At 42.7% G+C, this 22559-nt stretch overlaps 1 protein-coding gene across 1 annotated transcript in view; it reads right to left on the bottom strand.

Annotated features, from left to right (window-relative positions):
• rin1b (Ras and Rab interactor 1b) overlaps positions 1 to 22559 on the bottom strand; it is a 34248-nt gene that overhangs the window by 2604 nt on the left and 9085 nt on the right. The window contains exons 2-9 of the mRNA XM_084404805.1: positions 9333 to 9458; positions 8749 to 8851; positions 7300 to 7372; positions 7106 to 7197; positions 6053 to 6423; positions 4245 to 4746; positions 1489 to 1794; positions 1268 to 1399 (exon numbers count right to left, since the gene is read on the bottom strand). Coding sequence (XP_084260931.1) covers positions 1268 to 1399; positions 1489 to 1794; positions 4245 to 4746; positions 6053 to 6423; positions 7106 to 7197; positions 7300 to 7372; positions 8749 to 8851; positions 9333 to 9458 — 1705 coding nt within the window. The remainder of the gene's footprint in view (positions 1 to 1267; positions 1400 to 1488; positions 1795 to 4244; positions 4747 to 6052; positions 6424 to 7105; positions 7198 to 7299; positions 7373 to 8748; positions 8852 to 9332; positions 9459 to 22559) is intronic.

The raw sequence follows: 22559 nt of genomic DNA, 5'->3' as shown, positions 1-22559 counted from the left end.
TTTTTGTGACAAGACAGTAGATAGATGACAGGAAACGAGGTGGGAGAGAGACAGGGGATGGGATCGGGAAAGGTCCACGAGCCGGGACTCGAACTCGGGCCGCCCGAGCGCAAAGACACTACGTGTCTGCGCACTGACCACGAGGCCATTGGCGCTGACAAAAGGTTTATTTTTTAATTAAACCATTCTGATTTACAAATGAATAAAATATTTGTCATTTGTAATAGCATATGAATTTTCCTCCCAGTCTTGTCTGCGGTTCTCATATCTGTGAAGGATACATGTGATACCTTTTATCTGACAAGTTCTCTTACACAGTAGCATAAATGTGCCACCTAGTTTTTGACACAACCTTCACGTTAAAAGTAACTAGAGTTTTAAAAGAGGCCATATTACGCCCTTTTACAAAGTCTTGATGTTGTTTTTGGACTCTACTAGAAGAGGATTTCATGCTTAAATGTTCAAAAAACACTATATTTGAGATTGTTGCAGCACCTCTTTTCCCAGTCTGTCATTAACGCTCTGTTTAGTTCCAGTCACTATGAAGCCCCTCCTTCTGAAAAGCACAGTGTGCTCTGATTGGTCGGCTGGACCAGTGTGATGTGATTGGTCGGCTGGACCACTGTGTTCTGATTGGTCGGAAGACCAGTGTGTTGTGATTGGTCGGCTAGACCAGTGTGTTGTGATTGGTCGGCTGGACCACTGTGTTGTGATTGGTCGGAAGACCAGTGTGTTGTGATTGGTTGGCTGGACCAGTGTGTTGTGATTGGTCAGCTAGACCAGTGTGTTGTTATTGGTCGGCTAGACCAGTGTGTTGTGATTGGTCGGCTGGACCAGTGTGTTGTTATTGGTCGGCTAGACCAGTGTGTTGTGATTGGTCGGCTGGACCAGTGTGTTGTGATTGGTCAAGTGCATTGAGAGTGTTTGGGAAATCATCATAATCGCGAGTTTCCACACACTACTAGTTTCAACACACTACTAACTAACTCAACCAGACCCCATCCATTTATTTTGCGTATGAATTATTTAAATTATGAATATTGTCCGGAAGAAAACTCAAGACTACAATGGAGGCGTTTCAGGGAGTTGAAACAGTGACACTGATGAAGAGAATGACTCCCACTGGAGGGACTTTGTGCTTTGTAACTTTTTCATGCTTAAACAGCAACATAACACACTAAAGAAAGATGAACATGTAAAAAAGCGTAATAGGTCCTCTTTAAACGAAGTCTGTGTGTTTTTGTTTTTGAGGAGAATTCTCCTTTACCCTCTCCGGTCAGCCATGACGGCTCAAGCAGCTCCATCATGTACTCCGTCTCCAGCAGCAGTTGTGGGACATTACACTGAACAAGCACGTAGGACAGCGCCGGTAGGAAGTCCTCAGACCCCACTTCCTGACCTGCAGAGGAAATGAGGAAAAGTCTTAACTTTAACGTCTTAAAGTTGCTCCATACCTAATGACAATCCAGTTTCTGAATCTTTTCTCACCCGGTTGCGTCTCCATAGCCTTGTACACACTCTTGCACACCTGCAGCAAAAGCAACACCTTGTCAATGGGCGAATGGCTGCGCTGCATCAGCGTGAGCTTTGCCTTCGCTCGGTCTATACCACGGACGTCCAGGACTCCCACTCGCACAGCCAGGCGCTCCAGCGCCCCCTCCTGGTAGGCCAGCATGCTGTCTGTGATCCTCTGTAAAGAGCCGTCCCGAGTGTGGAGAGATAGGAGCGTCTGGTACAGCTGAATCTTCAACGGCTTCAACACGCAGCCAAACAAAGCCTTTTCCAGGGCTAGATCTGTGGGTCACATGACATAAAAGGAAAGTGCACTTTAAAATCTGAAATGATATTTCTAAATCATCCCTGTGAATGATTATTCAGGCTCTTTTTGGTGTGCTTGTGCAATTTACAGTGTTCAATTCAATTCAATTCACATTTATTTGTATAGCGCTTTTCACAACACACATCATTTCAAAGCAGCTTTACAGAAAATGCCACATTAGAGTCCACATTACAATTTAGAGTGATCTGTTATCAGAGGTAACTGTCTAAGTTATGTATTTCAGAAATGTACATATACAAAAATCACAGTCAGCGAAAAAAAGTATTCATTTAAACAATGTAATAATTGAATGCAGAAACAATAAGCTCATTGAAGTAATGAATACTTGTTTTTTAACAAACGAAATGACATTTAGAAAAATGTAGTATTGGTGCATGTTGATTCAGATTTTATTACTGGCTTTATATGGCCTTGAATTGAAATATTGGTTTGTAATGTAACTTTTTATAGTCAAGGTTGGTGATTTTAAATGTTTCCCACACAAAGTGTGTCTGTGGAAGTGAACATACAGCCACTGAGCAGCTTGGCGAAAATAAACAAGCTCTGTTCAATGGCAAATTAATGTTTTGTAGAGTAGAAGAAAGAGCCAGACACATTGTAGCAAAACAGGAAAATCTGTGCACTGTGCAAAATCACCTCCCCATCCCTCCTTCTATCTCTTCTCTCTCTCTCTCTCCACACGCTTCCTAAAGTATGCGTGGGAATGTGCAATGTGCTAATGATAAATGCAAAGTGGAAAATGCGAATGCCTCCACCAACATCTGAAACGGCATCCATCCCCAGGGATGCGGCCGGATTTCTTGCTTTGATTTGAGGGAGATATCTCATAATCAGCTCATAATCCCAGCTATGCAGGGTTATGAAAGATTGGATGTTTTTATTTGAGTGACATGATTGTTCTGCAGTATAAAAACAGATCTACGGTAACTTAAACTTGTGTCTTAACCAACGCCGCACTGCATGTGCTGCATACACGTGAACATATTTGGTAATATATAAGACTTTACAAGTGCATCAGAGAATGGGAGTTATACTTTTACAGAAAAACTGCTTTACATCGGCGTTAAGAAAAGCTGTATGTACTGTAACAGTGCAATTCAGACATAAACACTATTTTACAGAAATTCAATATATCAAAGGATTCTAGGAAACCAATCACATCTTTTTATCCACTCCAAAAGAGTTTTTAAAAACCAACTGATTGGATTCTGTGATGCAATCCATAGCATTGAGTAATTTCCATCCTGTAAAATCCTTAGTGGTGTTTGCCAAGTCAAGCATCAATATTAATATTGCTCAAACTTAGGGTTTAATAAACTTAGTTTAATAACTCCTAGTGTATTCTGTTATATTAAACTCTGCTGTTTGTACTGTGAACAAGACCTGAATTATGATTATCAAAATCAGACTTCCTACATTTATTAAAAGAAGGACCCGAGTCAAATGAAAAGATTAGGCTATCTTAAGCCGCCTTTAAACACTGCAGGTCTTAATGCCAAATTCTGATTTGTTGACTATATCCAATTTTTTTGACATCACGCTTTAATCTTAAAAGTGACCCATATCTGATATCTGCATTTACACTATAATCTTGGCGAAACAACCCAAGGTAGACGTACTGACCCGGAAAAGGCCGATAAGGAAGTAAAAACAGCAGGATTTACAATGGATACAGATGAAATAATACAAGCTTTTGCTTTCCACACCATCTTTAAAGGGCAGCAAAACATTGGGTGGAGTCTTTATCCTCCATTGTGCCACTGAAAAGAGTCATGTGATCACGGTTGGTGTCCACAATCGCTTTTTCAATGACATACGACTCGCATTTACAGGGAAACATCCGATCTGTCCGCTTACATGGCAGATGCACGTATCCGATTCATATCAGATTTATTTCCACACATGAATAAGGCCTGAAACCGAACAGAGAAAATCCGAAACCAGGTGCTTTTTTCCCGCTTACACGTTCGTGGGTTATATCGAATCTGTGCCACATGGGAGGAAAAAGTATGTAAATGCGGCCATAGAGACTGAGGGCAATCATCTACAAACCACCCAGGGCATCCTAGCAATGTTCTGCCAACCACTCACAAAACCTTAGCATTGTGGTGCCAACTTGTGTAATTACCAGTAACATTTTCTTCAACAAAAATGAAAAAAGGTCTATTTTCATTAATATTTACTTCTATATTACTGGGTAAAAATGGGGGTGTTGTAGCTTAGTGGCTGCTGTGCTGGAGGCCAAAAGTTTGGAGGTTTGACTTACACTGCATGCAAGATATACACTTTATAAGTTCATACACTGAACTTAATAACCTTGGCATTGCTAGTGTCTGCTCTACTGTTTGAGCTAAAGGAACTACTGTATCAGGAATGTGCCATTGATCAAGTGATGCCTTCTTACCTTTCTCAGTCTCAGGCACCAGTGTCTCAATCGGAGGTTCTATTTCTCCTGCTTCAAGAAGGAGATTTTTGGCTTGGGACAGAAATATCCTCACGCCCTGAAGCAGCTCCACAGCAGAACTATACGTCGAGGCCTCCATCTCCTGCCTCTGTTTCTCTAAGAAGTCCTGCACCAATGACCCAAACGTGGAGCGTTTTTCATGGGAGAGTTCGTCCACCAATCGGGCGACTCGGCGCTCAGGAGCAAACACGCATACAAAGGCAGCGGTCATGCGGCGTAGAGTCGAGGTCGGGTTCGCCGAGGGGAAACGGGTCCCACGTGCCGCAGGCGGCCATTGGTGGGCGAAGTCCTGGGCTTCCTCCTCCTCCAGGCTGCTGAACGAACTATTGCTGTCCAGTTCAGCGAGGGAAGGAGCTCGGGTTCTTTCCAAAGCGAGACACACCTCACCATCTTCAGTGTCTTTGTTGAGTTCAGCGTTGTCTCTTTGGGGTAAGGAGTTACTCTAGAGAACCACAAGATGTGGAAGGGGATAAGGTAAAAAACACAAAGTTAATTTTAGAACATAGCACTACTGAAATATTTTCCAACAGGCATCACGATCATGACCTTCCAGAACCACAGTGCAGTGTAGGCACAGTATGTGGAATATCATTATATTGGTTGTAGGAGGCAGTTAACTAGTAAAGGTTATATTTGTGCTGACCTCTCTCCACCCGCGCTAACTTCAGCACAGTTGTGTGGAGATCATGATTTAGCCAAGTGGGATGTGCTCCTGTTCCATTTTTTGTTGGCCCCCTGAAATGTTATTGTACATCGAAGACACTCATAACCCTTCCCATATGCCTATAACTATTACCTAGCCTTAACCTAAGATGGAAATGAGGGGTTGATAAGAATTTTGTTCGACCCCCATATGCCAGGGGTGGCCAACGGTGCTCCAGGAGGGCTACCATCCTGTAGTTTAGCACCAACCCTAATCAAACACACCTGAACCAGCTAATCATGCTGTTCAGGATTACTTGAAAATTAACAGCTAGAATTGAAGTCTGCAGAAAAGTGGCCCTCCAGGAGCATGATCGACTAACCCCTGTCATATCCCACCCCAAAGACTAACCGAGGCATGTCCAATCCTGCTCCTGGAGGGCCACTTTCCTGCAGAGTTTAGCTCTAACACACTTGTCTGAAAGTTTCTAGTGATCCTGAAGACCTTGAAGTGGTTCAGGTGTGTTTAATTAGGTCTAGAGCTAAATTCTGCATAAATGAAGCCCTCCAGGAGCAGGACTGGACACCTCTTGCATAACCTCTTACATATACCTAAAATCTAATTGGATGATTGGTCCAGTACGAACAAGAACACTGATCCAGAAATGTGTCTTACTATCAAAAAGCATGGAAAGTCACACGGGTATGGTGACTATGATTTAGCCAATTAAATGTGCCAACCCTAAGCTCAACCCCAACTTTAACCATTAACAAGACCTAAAGTCAGAAGGAAATCTTAAATTGTTTATGTTGTTTAGACATCCCAATCCAGCTGTGTCCAATCCTGCTTCTGGAGGTCCACCTTCTAGCAGAGTTTAGCTCTAACCCTAATTAGACACACTTAAGCTAATCAAGAGCACTAAAACTTCCAGGTAGGTTTATTGGAGCTAAATTCCCTTCCAGGAGCAGGATTGGACACGCCTATCCTAATCTCCACCTTTAGCCAAAACCTAACCCTAATGTTTTCCAGGCACCAGCGAGTATGTTGGTTCAGAAGTATGCCCTACTCGAAATAAACTCAGTCAGCCAAGGGTCCACATACTTACGGGTGGTATCTGTCCCAACATCTGTTCGTCCTCCTCTACTGAAGTGGGAGTGAGTGCCGGAGTCCTCCTGAGCACGCTCAATCCTCCTGTCCGTTTTGGGCCGCCCTGGTTGGCAATTTGTCCGTGTGTCTCCCCCTGGGTTAGCTCCGACTCTCCACCTGACAAGCTGAGAGAGGTTTCATTGGACACACGGACCCTAAGGCTGCGTTTGAAGCGGTGGCGTTTGTGTGAGGCGGTTCTGCTGGGTTGGGGAGGCTGAAGGAACAGGGGATTGACAAAACATGGGCTGATCAATCTGGATGTCCGGTGGGGCGCTGAGGGCGGAGGGGGACCATTAGGAAGGCCAGGGGACGTCTGAGAGCTCCAGAACTCTGAAAGAGCCATGGAAGGTTGCAAAGAGTGAAAATTAAATGGAAAACACAATTGCACATGAACCTTTTAGAGCTAAGAATTTTAGAGTAGTCATAGCTTTTAGATCTATTGAAATGAAAGCTTTCAATGTAACATGAAAACATAACATCACAACTTTTACAACTTCCTGAAACAGCATCTATTTGGTGACTTGGCCTGGCCAGTTATGGTTTGATAAGGATGCTATTTGGCATGCTAGATGATTTTGCTTAGCCAGCTGGTATATGCTAGTTGGAATTTAACTAACAATAAGAGTAAGATGTTGGGAAAGTCTGTCACTCTTGTTTTCAGCACCAATAAATGAGTGGCTGACGTTTGTTTCAACTCTTTGTCCTCCATTGACGGAGTTTTAGCAGCACATTTCAGTGCTAACTGATTTTGTGATCCAGTCACAAGGACATGCTAACTTTGTAAAGGGGCTGTTATAGAAGGAAAGGACAATTAAATACTAAAGTGGACAAAACCGCAAACCTGCAGGTTGGTGTAAGCATTGAAAAGCGCTGCAACTGAATATAAGAGGGTGTTAAGGATACTAAGTGGGTGTTTACATATAACTGTTAAAGGTACAGCAGCAAAAAGGCTAGTTTAGTTTGAAGGGTCAGTAAGGGGGTGGAAATGGTCATGAAAAACAAGTATTCTTGCCTAAGCCCAGATGCGAAATGCTTTCCAGTTGGGTGTGTGTTGTGGCCTGTATAATTGCTTCTGGGAGCTCCAGTGGGAAAGGTAATACATCTCTGTTGAACACATACACAATTAGCATAAATTACATAATACATTATAGATAAAACACTTGTTTAATGTACATGAATCCTATACTGTTTGTTGGTTTGACGTACCTGCTAATAGTGTAAAACGCCACTAGTCTGCAGAGATCAGGGAAGCTCAGGGCAGAACTTTCTAGAGAAAACGCTAAATGGTGACAAAGCAGATGTAAGAATTTAAGATATAAAAGGTAGAATAACATTCTGTTAAACATTCTAAAAATCTTTAGTGATAACATTGTTTGTTGATCACATTTTCTCTTGTCTTGTTCAACATAACAACTTTTTTATAAACACACAGTTACAACAGCCAGAGAAAAACTAATGTTAAAAAGTCAAGGGTCAAGAGCCCAACTAAAGCAAACACTGATCACCACAATGGTGACTTCAAACGAAACATTTTCAATAAATCATCAACATCTAAACCTCTGTTAACTCTCAATAAGAACTTCTGTAGACGTATGACAGAGATAAAGTCAAAATGGTTAGTAGTAAGTGAAGCAGGGAATGTTTGGGAATGTTTGTGGAGTTGACCATGTCCAGTGCCGGCTGGGAAACTTCCCGCTTAAACCTTCATAAGAATGTTAGGGGATAATGTTCTATCACTAAACATTTTCAGAATGATTTTAGAGAATGTTATCCTACCTTTTAGGAACATGTTCTGGGAACAAATATGTGACCCTGGACCACAAAACCAGTCACATGGGTCAATTTTTTTAAATTGAGATTTATGCATAATCTGAAAGTTGAATAAATAAGCTTTCTATTGATGTATGGTTTGTTAGGATAGGACAATATTTGGTAGAGATACAACTATTTGAACATCTGGAATCTGAGGGTGCAAAAAAATCAAAACATTGAGAAAATCGCCTTTAAAGTTGTCCATTTATGTTCACTATTGCGCTGCATTCACTCACAGAAATATATTTTTTATATATTTATGGAAGGAAATTTACAAAATATCTTCATGGAACATGATCTTTACTTAATATCCTAAGGATTTTTGGCATAAAAGAAAAATTTATAATTTTGACCCATACAATGTATTGTTGGCTATTGCCACAAATATACCCGTGCGAATTATGACCAGGGTCACATATAAAACGTTATTTATTTACTGAAAACATTACTAAAAATATATATATATATATATATATATATATATATATATATATATATATATATATATATATATATATATATATATATATATATATATATATATTCGCTGGAAGGCTACCATATAAAATGCATGTCAAGTTTTGCTATAATACCGGTGACTAAAAATATGAAGAACCAAAAATAGACTAAATAAGATCTTATATTGCAATGTAAAAATACCAGTTGTTAAGGATTTGCATTAATCTATAGTAACCATAATTGACTTACTAGCACAATATGACAACAAACATGTGTTGTGGGGAACCAAGGTTAATGTGTTAGGCTTAAGGGATAAAAAAAATAGCATAAGCTCAGTCTTAAAACTAAGCTAAAGTGTGTGTATGCATGACGTGTTAAACTCACTGGAGTCTTCCTCACGGATGGGATACTGTGACACACCTCCCTCCTGCACTCGCACACACAGAACCTTCCTGTGGGAGGCGCTACACTTGCACACCAGAAACGTCTATGGACAAAGAGGGAAGATACAGAGTTCATTAACCCCTTTATTAGATAGATATGATAAAATATCAAATGAAATTGAATAATATTATACATATGTCCAATTATTATATACAACAATGAAGTTGAATATGTATAATAAAATGAAACCATTATTGAGAAGTCAGAATCAAGTACACAGTATTGTGGCGAGGGGTGATTGCAAAATAAAAAATAAAAAGTTGTTCAAAAGTGCTTCTTCTAAGAAAATTGACAAAATGTATAAAAAGAAAAGATTTATCCAATAAAGTAAGAACCATATGAATGTAATGCAACAGACTGCCTGTTTATTACAAATTACATCAGTCTTACTGGCTATTGTTACGCAGGCAAAGTTATACAGAGAAACATTACTGCATGATAACTGTAATTACGACTTATATTGTGAGCAATAGTGAAAAACATGATGATTTGATGATTTCAAGTGGCGGTTGGGATTCTCTCACCCCGACTATCTCTCTCTGCAGGATTTGGTGGGCGGAGTCAGGGTTGATTGACAGCTGCAACCATATGGAGTGTGTGAGGAGAAGACGATCCAAAACACTTAAACTCCTCTGGAGAGACGCGTCCATCTATAACGCAGAGGACAGGGGTCAACAAACACAAAACCAGGCCAACAAGGTATCTGAGCTCACAGAAAGTCTGACATTCGCAAAATTCTATGCTTATTAAATATATTGGTAAGACTTTACAGTAAGGTTCCATTTGTTAACATTAGCGAGTGACACACAAACCCGCCTCTCCTCACTCACTCGCTTCATTTGCTCCGGATGAATATTGTTGGTTACAGGGCTTGAATTTCAGCGTGGGATTGTGCAAATTGCGCATGATTTTACTCATTCCCGCAGATTTTGTGCCTAAACACCCTAAGTACGCTCACATAAAGCCGCCTCTCAGCACTAAACCGAGTTCTTTTCAGCTGCTTATTGCACTTAAACAGTCAAATACACACACAAAAAGACCAAAAAGAGTATTCACGTAAACACAGTTAAGTTTTAAGTGAACGTAAACAGTTGAGAAAGGAAACGCACGTGTATCAGTATATTGAGTCGGTGCATTAGCTCTTGAAGTGACAGAAGCCTAATATACTGGTTTTCAAATTATGAGATAATATTAAAAATATCTATATGCCAGTTTTTCCCCATGGTATCGATGTCAAAATTGTGGCCAGTGAAAATGCTGAGTGGCTTGTACTTTGGAAAACCACTAGTCACAGTCAAGCTTTTAATATCAAGCATCTCTAATTTTATTCTAAACTGTTCCCAATATATTATATTTATTAAACACTTGAGATACTGCTTTCAGTTACCTACAGTTCTCTCCACATTTAGTCTAACATGTTTTACCCTGTTCAAACAACCCCCCACCCCCCAGCACAGAATCTTTTGGAAATCTTTGCAGATTCTGTCTGGGCCTACATGAAACACGCAGACAATGAACCGTGCGGCAGTCACTGCTTCAAACGCTCGCTCGCTCTCGATCTCGCTGCGATGACACTGTGTGGGCAGCCCGAGAGGATGCTTATGCATAACAGCAGATGGTTGTCATGGCAACAGATGCCTACACGTCCTACCAGGCAGTCCCACTCATCCACGGACACCTACTCACCGAAACACGCGCACACACACACACAAGGCAGACTGCGCTTAAAAAGGCGAGGAACTGTTGGCAAAGTAGAGAGGATGTTTTTTAATTCCTGGTTCTCGTGCCCTTTCTCTCTCTAGCGGTGTCAGAGAGCTCTCCGGCACAATCAGGGCTCTTTGCGATATTTTTATCTAGTTTTTGAAGCCCACATCCCCTCCTCACACCGTTCTCATCGTCAGACAGGTGGATTCAGCTGCGGTCTGTGTTTTACACGCTTCACAATGAAGAAAGCCCATTGATGACATGAAAGTAGCCACGTAGCTGCTGAAACTGTGCTAGTGCTGATTGAGGGTTGGTTTTAGTGATGGGCTTTCACCCTTTTGTCACAAGCACAATCTACACTCACTGGTTTTGTAGATAAGCAGCTTCCAAAAAATGTGCATGTAATTGCATTCATGTGTCGAGTGTCTCTACAGAATTTACAGAGCAAGTACAGAGAGGTTTGCCAACCTCACTCACTCACTCACATAGACACTCACTCACTCACTCACATAGACACACACACACACGCAGACACTCACTCACTCACTCACATAGACACACACACACACACACACACACACGCAGACACTCACTCACTCACTCACATAGACACTCACTCACTCACTCACTCACATAGACACACACACACGCAGACACTCACTCACTCACTCACTCACTCACTCACTCACTCGCAGACACTCACTCACTCATATACACACACACACACACACACACAGACACTCACTCGCACAGACACTCGCTCACTCGCTCACTCATTCACTCGCACAGACACTCAGTCACTCACTCACTCATATAGACACACACAGACACGCACAGACACTCACTCACTCACTCACTCATATAGACACACACACACACACACACACACACACACACACACACACACAATCATCAGAGTTTGTTAGTGTTAACTTACATCAATAGATGAATTGTGTTGGCCATGCATGTTTCTTTATTGGTAATTCCCAGAAGACCTAAAAATGCCAGGAATTAATTAGCACATCAAATGATAATTTCTGGGTGAATCGCTCAGTATGTGTGCCTTGTAAATATAATGATAAATGAACAGAATTTAACTCTATTACAGTACAAATGTTTTGTGGTTAAATGTCCTGGCAGGAACATCTGAAAAAAGAAAGAAAAAAACAATATTCTTGTTCTTTGTGCCAAGAAAAATATTTTTTCCCTATCATATATGTATCACCCATAGATATACAGACTTAAATAACTTGTACATAGAACTTATAATACATACATAATACTTATACATAGAACTTGATAATAATCAGAAATGTTTCATGAGCAGCAAAGCATCATATTAGAATGATTCCTGAAGGATCATGTGACACTGATGACTGGAGTAATGATGCTGAAAATCCAGCTTTGATCACAGGAATAAATTACATTTTACAATATATTCACATAGAAAACAGTTATTTTAAATTGTAAAAATGTTTCACAATATTACTGTTTTATTGATCAAATAAATGCAGCCTTGGTGAGCAGAAAAGACTTCTTTCAAAAACACACACTGAGTCATAAACCTTGACATTTCCATCCTGCTATGCTGCTTTTTCCGCCTCAAAAAAGTTGACATACAAACTTTTGAGGAAAGCAGTTCAATGGTTTGACTGGCATCCCAATATATCATACCGACACCATTCAGCAGCACAATCACAGCTATTATACCTCAGCACTGCTTTGTTGATTCAGTGTGGACATTGTAGGCCTACAGTATAACACCCATCTGAGGCTTTATTACATAAACATCACATCATCGGCCCGGATGACTTTCCCACCCACAAACACGAGCACTAAACCATTGCGAGAGAATCTGAGAGCGAGTGCCATCAGCACACACACAACACTGACGGGTCAGAAACCTTCACACCGCAAACCCTAACCAGAAAACATCCGACGAGAGACAGATGATGTCCGACTGCAGCGTAGGCCTCCTTACATAAAGCCCTGAACAGCCTACACACACACACACACACACACACACACACACACAGAGTTATGCAATTAAGCATCATACAGGGAGAAACACGAGAAGAGGAAAGTAAAAAGAGAAGAAGAAGAGGGAGTGAGTTTGATTTAAGCAGGTTTCTCCTCTTGAAGAACTTTTTTTCTTTTCTTCACGAGGCTATTTCTGAGTCTGAGTTCAGGAGGATTATAATTATGAATCAAGGAAGTCGTGCATTTTTATCAGCACATAAAAAGTGCAGTTTCAAGTTTCGATGCCTTCTGAATATGAGTTTTTAATTGCTCTTTCAGGTTGAGACTTTTTTTTAGATCTCTCTAAAGCAAATGCAAGTGAGATTACTGTGAGCTTTTAACAACAGAGATATTATTAAAGGAGATCTGACTTTTATGATTCTGATTTCTGGTTTAGGATTCGCTTTTTTGAAAAATAATTCTTACTCAGAAATTGGTGGTAAATTTCACAAATAACTCATTGTCTTTCACAAATAACACACAGAATTTTTTAATTTTGCAGCAGAAAGACTGAAACAGTATTTTCCTGTAAAACATACTCTGATAAACTTCATTGTGTCTCCCACAACAGGTTTACATTCATCAAAGGTCAAAAAACACTTATTTTCTCTGATGTACATCACCACATTTTTCAATGATTCTCAAATGACCTGTCGGATGAATCAGTCTCTCAAAATCCCTCCTTTACGAGAGCTACTGTGCTCTGCTCTGATTGGTCCAGTCTGTTGTGATTGGTCTACTCTGCTCTGATTGGTCAGATGGCCCGTCTGTTGTGATTGGTCTACTCTGCTCTGATTGGTCCAGTCTGTTGTGATTGGTCTACTCTGCTCTGATTGGTCCAGTCTGTTGTGATTGGTCTACTCTGCTCTGATTGGTCAGATGGCCCAGTCTGTTGTGATTGGTCTACTCTGCTCTGATTGGCCCAGTCTGTTGTGATTGGTCTACCGCGTACAGCTCTTGTCGGAAAACAAAACACCCATTACTATAACTGAACTTCAGTCTTCCTCAGTCCTCAGCGATTGTACACACTGTAAAGACAGTAACGATGATGTCGAGTTTACCATATCAATCCGAGCGTGAGTCCGATGATGAAACATTGGAAGAACTAGTAATGACGACTTGAGCAGGACGTTCCTCAGTGATACGCTACTCAGTTTGAGGCACATTATGAGATGTTTCAGCTGTAATTCCTCATCATCAGCATTAACAAGAGTATGTCCATCAACAAACCCATGTGTATATTTCTAATTTATTGCGGTGCACATGCGGGAACTGTATCAATAACAGTGCATACGTTAGCAGAGCACTAACGTGAATGACTGAATGACTTTAATGTAACAAAGTTTGTGTACCTTCCCCGACTTCCTAGGTTGTCTATGAAAGCATGTAGATTACATTTTTATGTGAAGGACTGGGTCGTTTTTGCCGTGAAAATCAATAGGATGTGACGTTTACAAGCACTCCTGAGAGCCTCTCTTCCATTCACAATGTTCAGGATAATGCTGAAAGAGCCGTTCTGTACTGTAACGTCAATATGGGATTTATATAAAAAAGGGATTCATTCAAACTATAGTCTCACATAGCCAGATCTAGTCTGTAGTCTCAAATATACTTTATAATCAAACTATCATAACAGTGTAATTTTAAAAACCTCATCTGTCGACATGATGCCGGTGAATTGCATGGCTGGTGCAAATATTTCCACATCACTATGATCAGATGCTTTCTGAACTGATGTTTCCTCACCGCTGGCATTTTTATTGTTTATTTTGTTATTGAGAGGAAAGAGCAGCACATTTACATATTCATCTAAACGTCGCTCTCAGCAGTGTGGGTGGTGTCTGGATGTTCGCCAACAGTATATCACAGGAAAGGTATTTCCGACTTATATTTTACTTCTAAGCGAAGAATGAAAAGACCTTCGCCATGAGCATATCGGTGTATTGAATCACGTTCAGTCTGGTCAAGTTGCTGGCTGCAGTTCACATACCGGCCACCGGTGTCGCTAATAACAAGGGTTTCTGAATTCTACATATAGCTCCTTTAAAGGAGAACTCCGGTCAATTTTAACATTGAGCTCATTTTTTTGTACATTTGGAGTGCTGTGAGTACAGAGAACAACGACAAAAATCTGTGCTGCCTACACTTGTTATCCTCGTTTTAAAATTTGCACCCTGTTGACTTCAATGGGGCAAGTTTTAAACCTGCTTTTAGCCTCTTAACATCCTTGATGTGTCATTACAAGTGCACAGGTCATGTGAGTGATTCCTTCTGAGTGAACGCGGGTGAATCTGACTGCAGTAGATGTGAAAGAAATATATAAAAAATGATGTTTATTCAGCCAGCGCTAATACCTGTATTTACATCCTGTTTTCGGTCGAAGTCCACAGTAATCGATTGTCGACGTCACGCGCCTAGGTTTAGTACCTATGATCACGCGCGTGAACTCGACAGTCGACTACTGTGGACTTCGACCGAAAACAGGATGTAAATACAGGTATGTGCGCTGGCTGAATAAACATCATTTTTATTAATATCTTTCACATCTACTGCAGTCAGATTCACCCGCGTTCACTCTGAAGGAATCACTCACATGACCTGTGCACTTGTAATGACACATCAAGGATGTTGAGGCTAAAAGCAGGTTTAAAACTTGCCCCATTGAAGTCAACAGGGTGCACATTTTAAAAAGAGGATAACACGGTGTAGGCAACACCGATTTTTGTCGTTGTTCTCTGTACTGACAGCACTCCAAATGTACAAAAAAGTGAGCTATGAGTTAAAATTGACCGGAGTTCTCCTTTAAGATGTGTTTTCTGTGAATAGTAAAATGTAGTTTATTCCTGTGATCAAAGCTGAATTTTCAGCATCATTACTCCAGTCTTCAGTGTCACATGATCCTTCAGAAACAGAATAACAGAATATACATTTTTGAGTGCACTGTCCCTTTAAGGAAGTTTGACTGTAAATTAGATTTGAGAGTTAGGCCTACAGCAGAAGGGAAGATTCTGAGAAGAGCTCAGATTGATTTTTTGCAATGCAATTTCATTTTACTTTTGGAGGCCACTGTGAAACACAAAACTAGTAAGCTGTGGAGCAGGTGGTCTCTGCGTAAATGAAGAAGTGAACTTCAGTGACATGAGGACAGTCTGTCAGACAGCTCTCAACATTTCCAGTAACAAGCACAGCGATGGAGAGAAAGAGAGGACGAGGAGTTAGAGAGACACACAGAGATAGTTTTCATGAAGCCGAAGTGTGGGAGACTAAACACAAGTCGCAGCAAAAGCCTGCTGAGAAACATCTCCAGGGACAGAAACGGGAGAGAGAGAGAGAGAGAGAGAGAGAGAGAGAGAGAGAGAATAGAGGAAGTGAGGAAAGACAGGAAGCCTTGCAGAGGAGTAGAAGTGCATCTTCAGCTGTCAGAATAATGGAGATCAGACCCAGAAAGTTTCAGGATGAGATCCGGTTGCTTATGATAGTGGAAGGGCAGATTTTGAGAAGGAAATGTTGGACAAATGTCACACTGAATCACTCCACATTATAAATATATTATAGACTTACAGCAATGCTAAAATTAGGAAATATATTTCCGCAACACTATATAAATATAGTGATGTATATATTTGTGTGATCTATATTTGTGTGATGTGATCTATATATATAAATATATTTCCACATATATATATATATATATATATACACACACACACACACACTCGCCTAAAGGATTATTAGGAACACCTGTTCAATTTCTCATTAATGCAATTATCTAATCAACCAATCACATGGCAGTTGCTTCAATGCATTTAGGGCTGTGGTCCTGGTCAAGACAATCTCCTGAACTCCAAACTGAATGTCAGAATGGGAAAGAAAGGTGATTTAAGCAATTTTGAGCGTGGCATGGTTGTTGGTGCCAGACGGGCCGGTCTGAGTATTTCACAATCTGCTCAGTCACTGGGATTTTCACGCACAACCATTTCTAGGGTTTACAAAGAATGGTGTGAAAAGGGAAAAACATCCAGTATGCGGCAGTCCTGTGGGCGAAAATGCCTTGTTGATGCTAGAGGTCAGAGGAGAATGGGCCGACTGATTCAAGCTGATAGAAGAGCAACTTTGACTGAAATAACCACTCGTTACAACCGAGGTATGCAGCAAAGCATTTGTGAAGCCACAACACGCACAACCTTGAGGCGGATGGGCTACAACAGCAGAAGACCCCACCGGGTACCACTCATCTCCACTACAAATAGGAAAAAGAGGCTACAATTTGCACGAGCTCACCAAAATTGGACAGTTGAAGACTGGAAAAATGTTGCCTGGTCTGATGAGTCTCGATTTCTGTTGAGACATTCAGATGGTAGAGTCAGAATTTGGCGTAAACAGAATGAGAACATGGATCCATCATGCCTTCTTACCACTGTGCAGGCTGGTGGTGGTGGTGTAATGGTGTGGGGGATGTTTTCTTGGCACACTTTAGGCCCCTTAGTGCCAATTGGGCATCGTTTAAATGCCACGGCCTACCTGAGCATTGTTTCTGACCATGTCCATCCCTTTATGACCACCATGTACCCATCCTCTGATGGCTACTTCCAGCAGGATAATGCACCATGTCACAAAGCTCGAATCATTTCAAATTGGTTTCTTGAACATGACAATGAGTTCACTGTACTAAAATGGCCCCCACAGTCACCAGATCTCAACCCAATAGAGCATCTTTGGGATGTGGTGGAACGGGAGCTTCGTGCCCTGGATGTGCATCCCACAAATCTCCATCAACTGCAAGATGCTTTTAGGTGAGTGTATATATATATATATATATATATATATATATATATAATTTTATTTATCAATGTTATTTGTTATTTTTATTTATTATATTTTATTTATATATTATATTATATATATTTAGCATTATATTTAGACTTATATAAGCTGAAAGGCTAAAATATATAGACTATATAATTTTGTATCCATCTTTTTATTTTATATTATAAATATATTATAGACTTACATTCACTGCCAATGCTAATATATATATATATATATATTATTTATTTATTTTATTAAATATTATAGATTAATTGACTTACTGAATGTATTGAATTAATATAAGGAAATAGTTATTGTATTATTAATTTAGAATTAATTTAATCAAAATTAAGTTAAGTTTCACTTCACTCAGCTTAAATAAAATTTCATTTGAAATGTTCATTCAATAAATTTAATCAGCTTTGGTTAAATTCAACAATTAAAAAGGTAAGTTTGGCCAAAAAAAGAAAACTGTCATCACTTACTCACCAATGTCTTTCCAAACCTCTTTGACTTTATTTCTTGTGTGAAACATTAAAGAAAAGTTTTGAAATATTTTAAACAAAATGCTCCACTATTTTTTGTGCTTACAAGATATTTGGGTGAACAGACTCTTTAACACAACATCTCAGCTCAACTGAACTCAATTTAGTTGAAACTAAACTCAAACTCATCTCAGTTTGACTCAGTTAAAGAGCACTATTAACCGTTAAAATCTGTCAATGATCGTGTGTCATCTGACTGCAATGTGTCTGAATGGGATTTTCATTATTAGTGCAGTGATGCTGTCATTCTGTATTTAAGCGGCTGATGAATGATGACACACCGCAGCCGTGGCGGATTGTGCTTGTGTCTAAAACAGGCCTAAAGTGACGGATAAGATGAGGTGGGATGTGTGAAATCAGGGGTCCTAATGCCAGCTGCCCACCGAGGTGCCGGAAGATAAAGCTGCCCTTCATTAAAACAGGATGACGGAAGTTTTCAGTCAGATACACACGCAAACAAACATGACACAGAGATGAAGCGCTATGAAAATGATTATTATGGAGGACCGAGTCATTCGAGTATATTGAGTATCACGTGTTTTCTCCAGAGAGAAAAAAAACACGTGTTTTCTTCCGGAGCTTCAGAAGAAGGGCATCTTTCTAACAAAAGTGAGCGGGGCACTCACTTTTGAACGCACTTTCATTGTAACGTGTAATTTCCTCATTAACTTCACCTGGGGATGTTCCCATAACAACACAACATGGTGTCTATCAGCTGATTCGCTGTTCTCATGACAAAAATAACATAACAGTTGCAAATAAATATACATTTATATATTTTTTTTAAAGTTTTTAAAACATGCATTATATACGTCTATGTGTGAGTGGGTTTCTCTGCTGTCAACTTTAAAACTTCAAAAAATCAGCCGTTCTAATCTCTCCGCCATTTTTGTTCTACTCGCTTCCGACGCTTTTCAACGGTGTAGTATGACGTCCACTGGGGGCGTATTGCGTATTACAGAGCTGATTTCAACTGCCAGTGTGAAGACGGCGTAACACCATGTCCTAACCAGACGCGATAAGATAAGATTCCAGCGACAAGCAATTTGCCTGTCTACACCAGAAGCGACGCGACTGCGAGATGCGTCAAAATCAATCAAAACCCCCACAGCCAATCAGAACAGCATGTGGGCGGAGTCTCGCGGCGAGTGCACAGCACCAGAGAGTAATCTTGACGGCACTCGCAGCAGACTACATGATCAAATTCACAGATATAACACCATTTAAACATTATTTAAAATACATGATGAGTTATTAAAACATTATTTGTCAGAGAATAGACTTGTTTGTTCACAGTTTGAACGTTCTTGTTTCCATTTGTTTAATTTCAAGATCTGAGGTGAATTATCCATTGTTGCTTTTACAGCTACAAAGCTGGAGCAGTAAATGATATTCAACGTCACATTGCATGCTTTTAACATTAATTATACCATGGTCTGGGTGAATACTCGATTCTGATTGGCTGCAGGGTGTCCACTAAAAATTGATAGAGCTGGTAAGTCCCGCCCCCTCCGTAAAACCCCGCTGGACCTCAAAGTTGAAAAACCGTCAATGCAAGTGAATGGGAGAAAATAATTATTTTCTGGTCCCGTTTGAATTGTGCCATGAATGTGAACATATGTTGTCTGTGAATTTTTTATATAATCTTTCGTGTGAAGAATGCTACAATTTAGCGGGTAGAAGTTTGATACGGTTAGACTTTGTGTGAGAGCACTTTGTGGACTACAACTCTTCGCTGCTTTCGACGCGTTTGAAACGCCACCACCACTAGCACACGGACACTAGCTCACGGATCCCGCTAAACATGGCTGTGTCTTTGGTGCACTTCACCGCCTTCTTTCAGGGAGAGGACAAAATCGTTGAGGTTGGCGAAAACCACGGGTAAGTCAACTTTATGGGGTGACGTCACATAGGCGACATGTAGTCTTTCTCGTTATGTCTCTTCCACAACTGCTAGCCGAAGAATCATACCATATACTGTCAAACTCGTAACATGAAAGATTATATAAAAAATTCACAGACAACATATGTTCACATTCATGGCACAATTCAAACGGGACCAGAAAATAATTATTTTCTCCCATTCACTTGCATTGACGGTTTTTCAACTTTGAGGTCCAGCGGGGTTTTACGGAAGGGGCGGGACTTACCAGCTAGAGGACACCTAGTAAATAAACCGTCGGGCGTAACCAGGGAAACCGAGTTCTCTTACGAGAGGTTCTCTCGTATTGCGTAAGTTTAGCTTACGCTACGGGTAAAGTCATCTTTTCTCGAGATATGAAGCCAAAAATTATCCTTAATTTTTATATCTTGTCAACGCAGTGCGGCAGCAAGCAGACCTAGAGCAGGCAATCTAGCGTGCTGATAGGCTGCTCTGCGGCAACTGCAGCAGCCTATCACTGAGCCCTTGGCGTGACGTCACGCCCAATGAGCGCGAGCAGCGCGCCTACGCGTCACGGCCCGAGGCGGGGCGTGGCAGAGGGTATAAATATGGGCTGAGAGGCTGCTTTCACTGATTTTTGTCTTTTCAGCGAGGCTCTACGCATCGCTGATCTCCGAGGAAGCCGCCGTTGAAACCAGCGCCTTGCAAGCCGAGGATTCTGCCTGAGGAAGCCGGCCGCCTTCGCCGCCTTCAGCAATCCCTGCCTGCTTCGCTATCCGGCGAATATATCCTTTTCACTATGCATTGTATTTCATGTAAAGCTCCGCTCAGCGACAGAGACCGCCATGTTATCTGCACTCTCTGCCTGGGACCGGACCACGCCGCCCTCGCCCTCACGGCGGGCGGCTGTGAACTGTGCGAAGAACTGCCGATGTCGACCCTGCGGGCTCGACTCGCCTTGTTCGACGCTCCAGCTGTCTCTCCGTCTGCCTCCACCGGGCCGCGCAAGAAGAAGCGCCGCTCGCAGAGGCCACCGGAATCCGCAGCAGCAGCTGAGCGCTCGCCGGAACCCCTCCCGCGAGCTTCGCTGTCTCCTTCCTCTCCCCCCCCTCCCGACGCGCAGCGGCCGGCCTTCGCCCGCACTGCCGTCGCCTCGGGGGATGAAGCGGACGACGCTGCTTTAACGGACAGCTGCTCTCTCCTGGCCTCGGACAGCGAGGAGTGGTCTGGATCTCTCCGCTCCACCTCCTCTGCACAGGAGTCTAGCCGGTCCCGCGCCAGTGTCGACGCGGAACTTCTCCGCCTCCTCACCAAAGCGGTTGACCAATTGGGACTCGACTGGTCCCCACCGAGGGCGCCCGCGCCTAACCGACTCGACGGGTGTTTTCTGCCTAGCCGCCGCCCAGCGCCTGCCTCTAGGTCAGCACCCTTCCTGCCTGAGCTCCACGCTGAGCTCTCTAAGTCGTGGAACGCCCCATTCTCCGCTAGACTCCGCTCACCGGTCTCTTCGACCCTCTCCCAAGTGGACGGGGCCGTCGAGAAGGGATATACTCAAATTCCCCCGGTGGAAGATGCTGTGGCAACGCACCTTTGCCCGCCATCCGCGAGATGGCGCTCAAAGTCTGCCCTGCCGTCCAAGGCCTGCAGGACCACATCAGCACTCGTCGGCCGCGCCTTTTCCGCCGCCGGCCAGGCTGCTTCCGCCCTGCATTCTATGGCTGTGCTCCAGATCCTCCAGGCCGATCTCCTCCGCGAGCTGGACGAGAAAGGCCCGGATCACGCCGTTCTCACGGACCTGCGCAGCGCGACGGACCTCTCCCTTCGCGCCACAAAGTCCGCTGCACAAGCCATCGGGAGATCTATGGCCTCGCTCACCGTCACCGAAAGGCACCTTTGGTTGACGCTGGCGGATATGAGCGAATCTGAGCGTTCCGTGTTTCTCAACGCACCGCTCTCTCCCACCGGCCTGTTCGGCCCAGCGGTCGCCGGGATCGTCGATCGCTTCTCGGAGGTGCAGAAGGCGTCGCAGGCGATGAATCTCTTCCTGCCCCGCCGCTCGAGCTCTTCTGCAGGCCGCTCTCAGAATCAGCCTCCTGCACGAAGCTCGTCTCAGCGCTCTGCCCAGCCTCCGTCTTCGCAGCGACGACAGGGCGGCCGCCCTAGATCGCGCTCAACCAGCCGTCACAGACCGCCTCCCCCTCGGGGACCCCGGCCCAAGGTGACGCTCAAGCCTGAGCCCGCGAAGTCCTCCTAGCGGCTGCAAGGAGGAAAAGATGGCTGAGTCCCGCTGCGGCCGGACCGCCATCAAAGCGCCCAGCTCTGTCAGTCCCCTTAGAAAAGGCTACTGCAGCAGCTTACATCGCAGCCAACGAACCAGTAATACAACTCTCTCGCCTGCACACAAACGCCGTTTTCACGGCGACCCAGAGAAATCTCATAAAGAGTATGGTTTCGGGTTTTCCGGCTCACGCCGAAGGTGTCATGAGTGTAGAATATGTGCCCACGCCCCAGTGCTCACCACTACACGCAAACACGATCTCCCCGGTAACGCTCACAGAGCGCACTCTCATAAAGCGGGCACGCGCCGCTCGAGTGCTAAAGGTAGAGAATGTGCCCACTCTCCCGTGCCCACACCTACCCACTCCCCTTTCTGTCACACAGTTATCCCGGGATGCAGATCCTCTAAAGCTCCCTTACACTGGCCGTGTTGCATATGTAAGCCCTGTGCCCGCTCACGAGCGCGCGCACTTACTAACAAACACGTTAAACCCCATGCCGCTCTCGCGCCACGG

Source organism: Rutilus rutilus (assembly GCF_951802725.1).
Source record: "Rutilus rutilus genome assembly, chromosome: 3".
Taxonomy (NCBI): Eukaryota; Metazoa; Chordata; class Actinopteri; order Cypriniformes; family Leuciscidae; genus Rutilus; species Rutilus rutilus.
The sequence above is the reverse complement of the archived record's forward strand: the minus strand, read 5'-3'. Positions and strand labels throughout refer to the sequence as shown.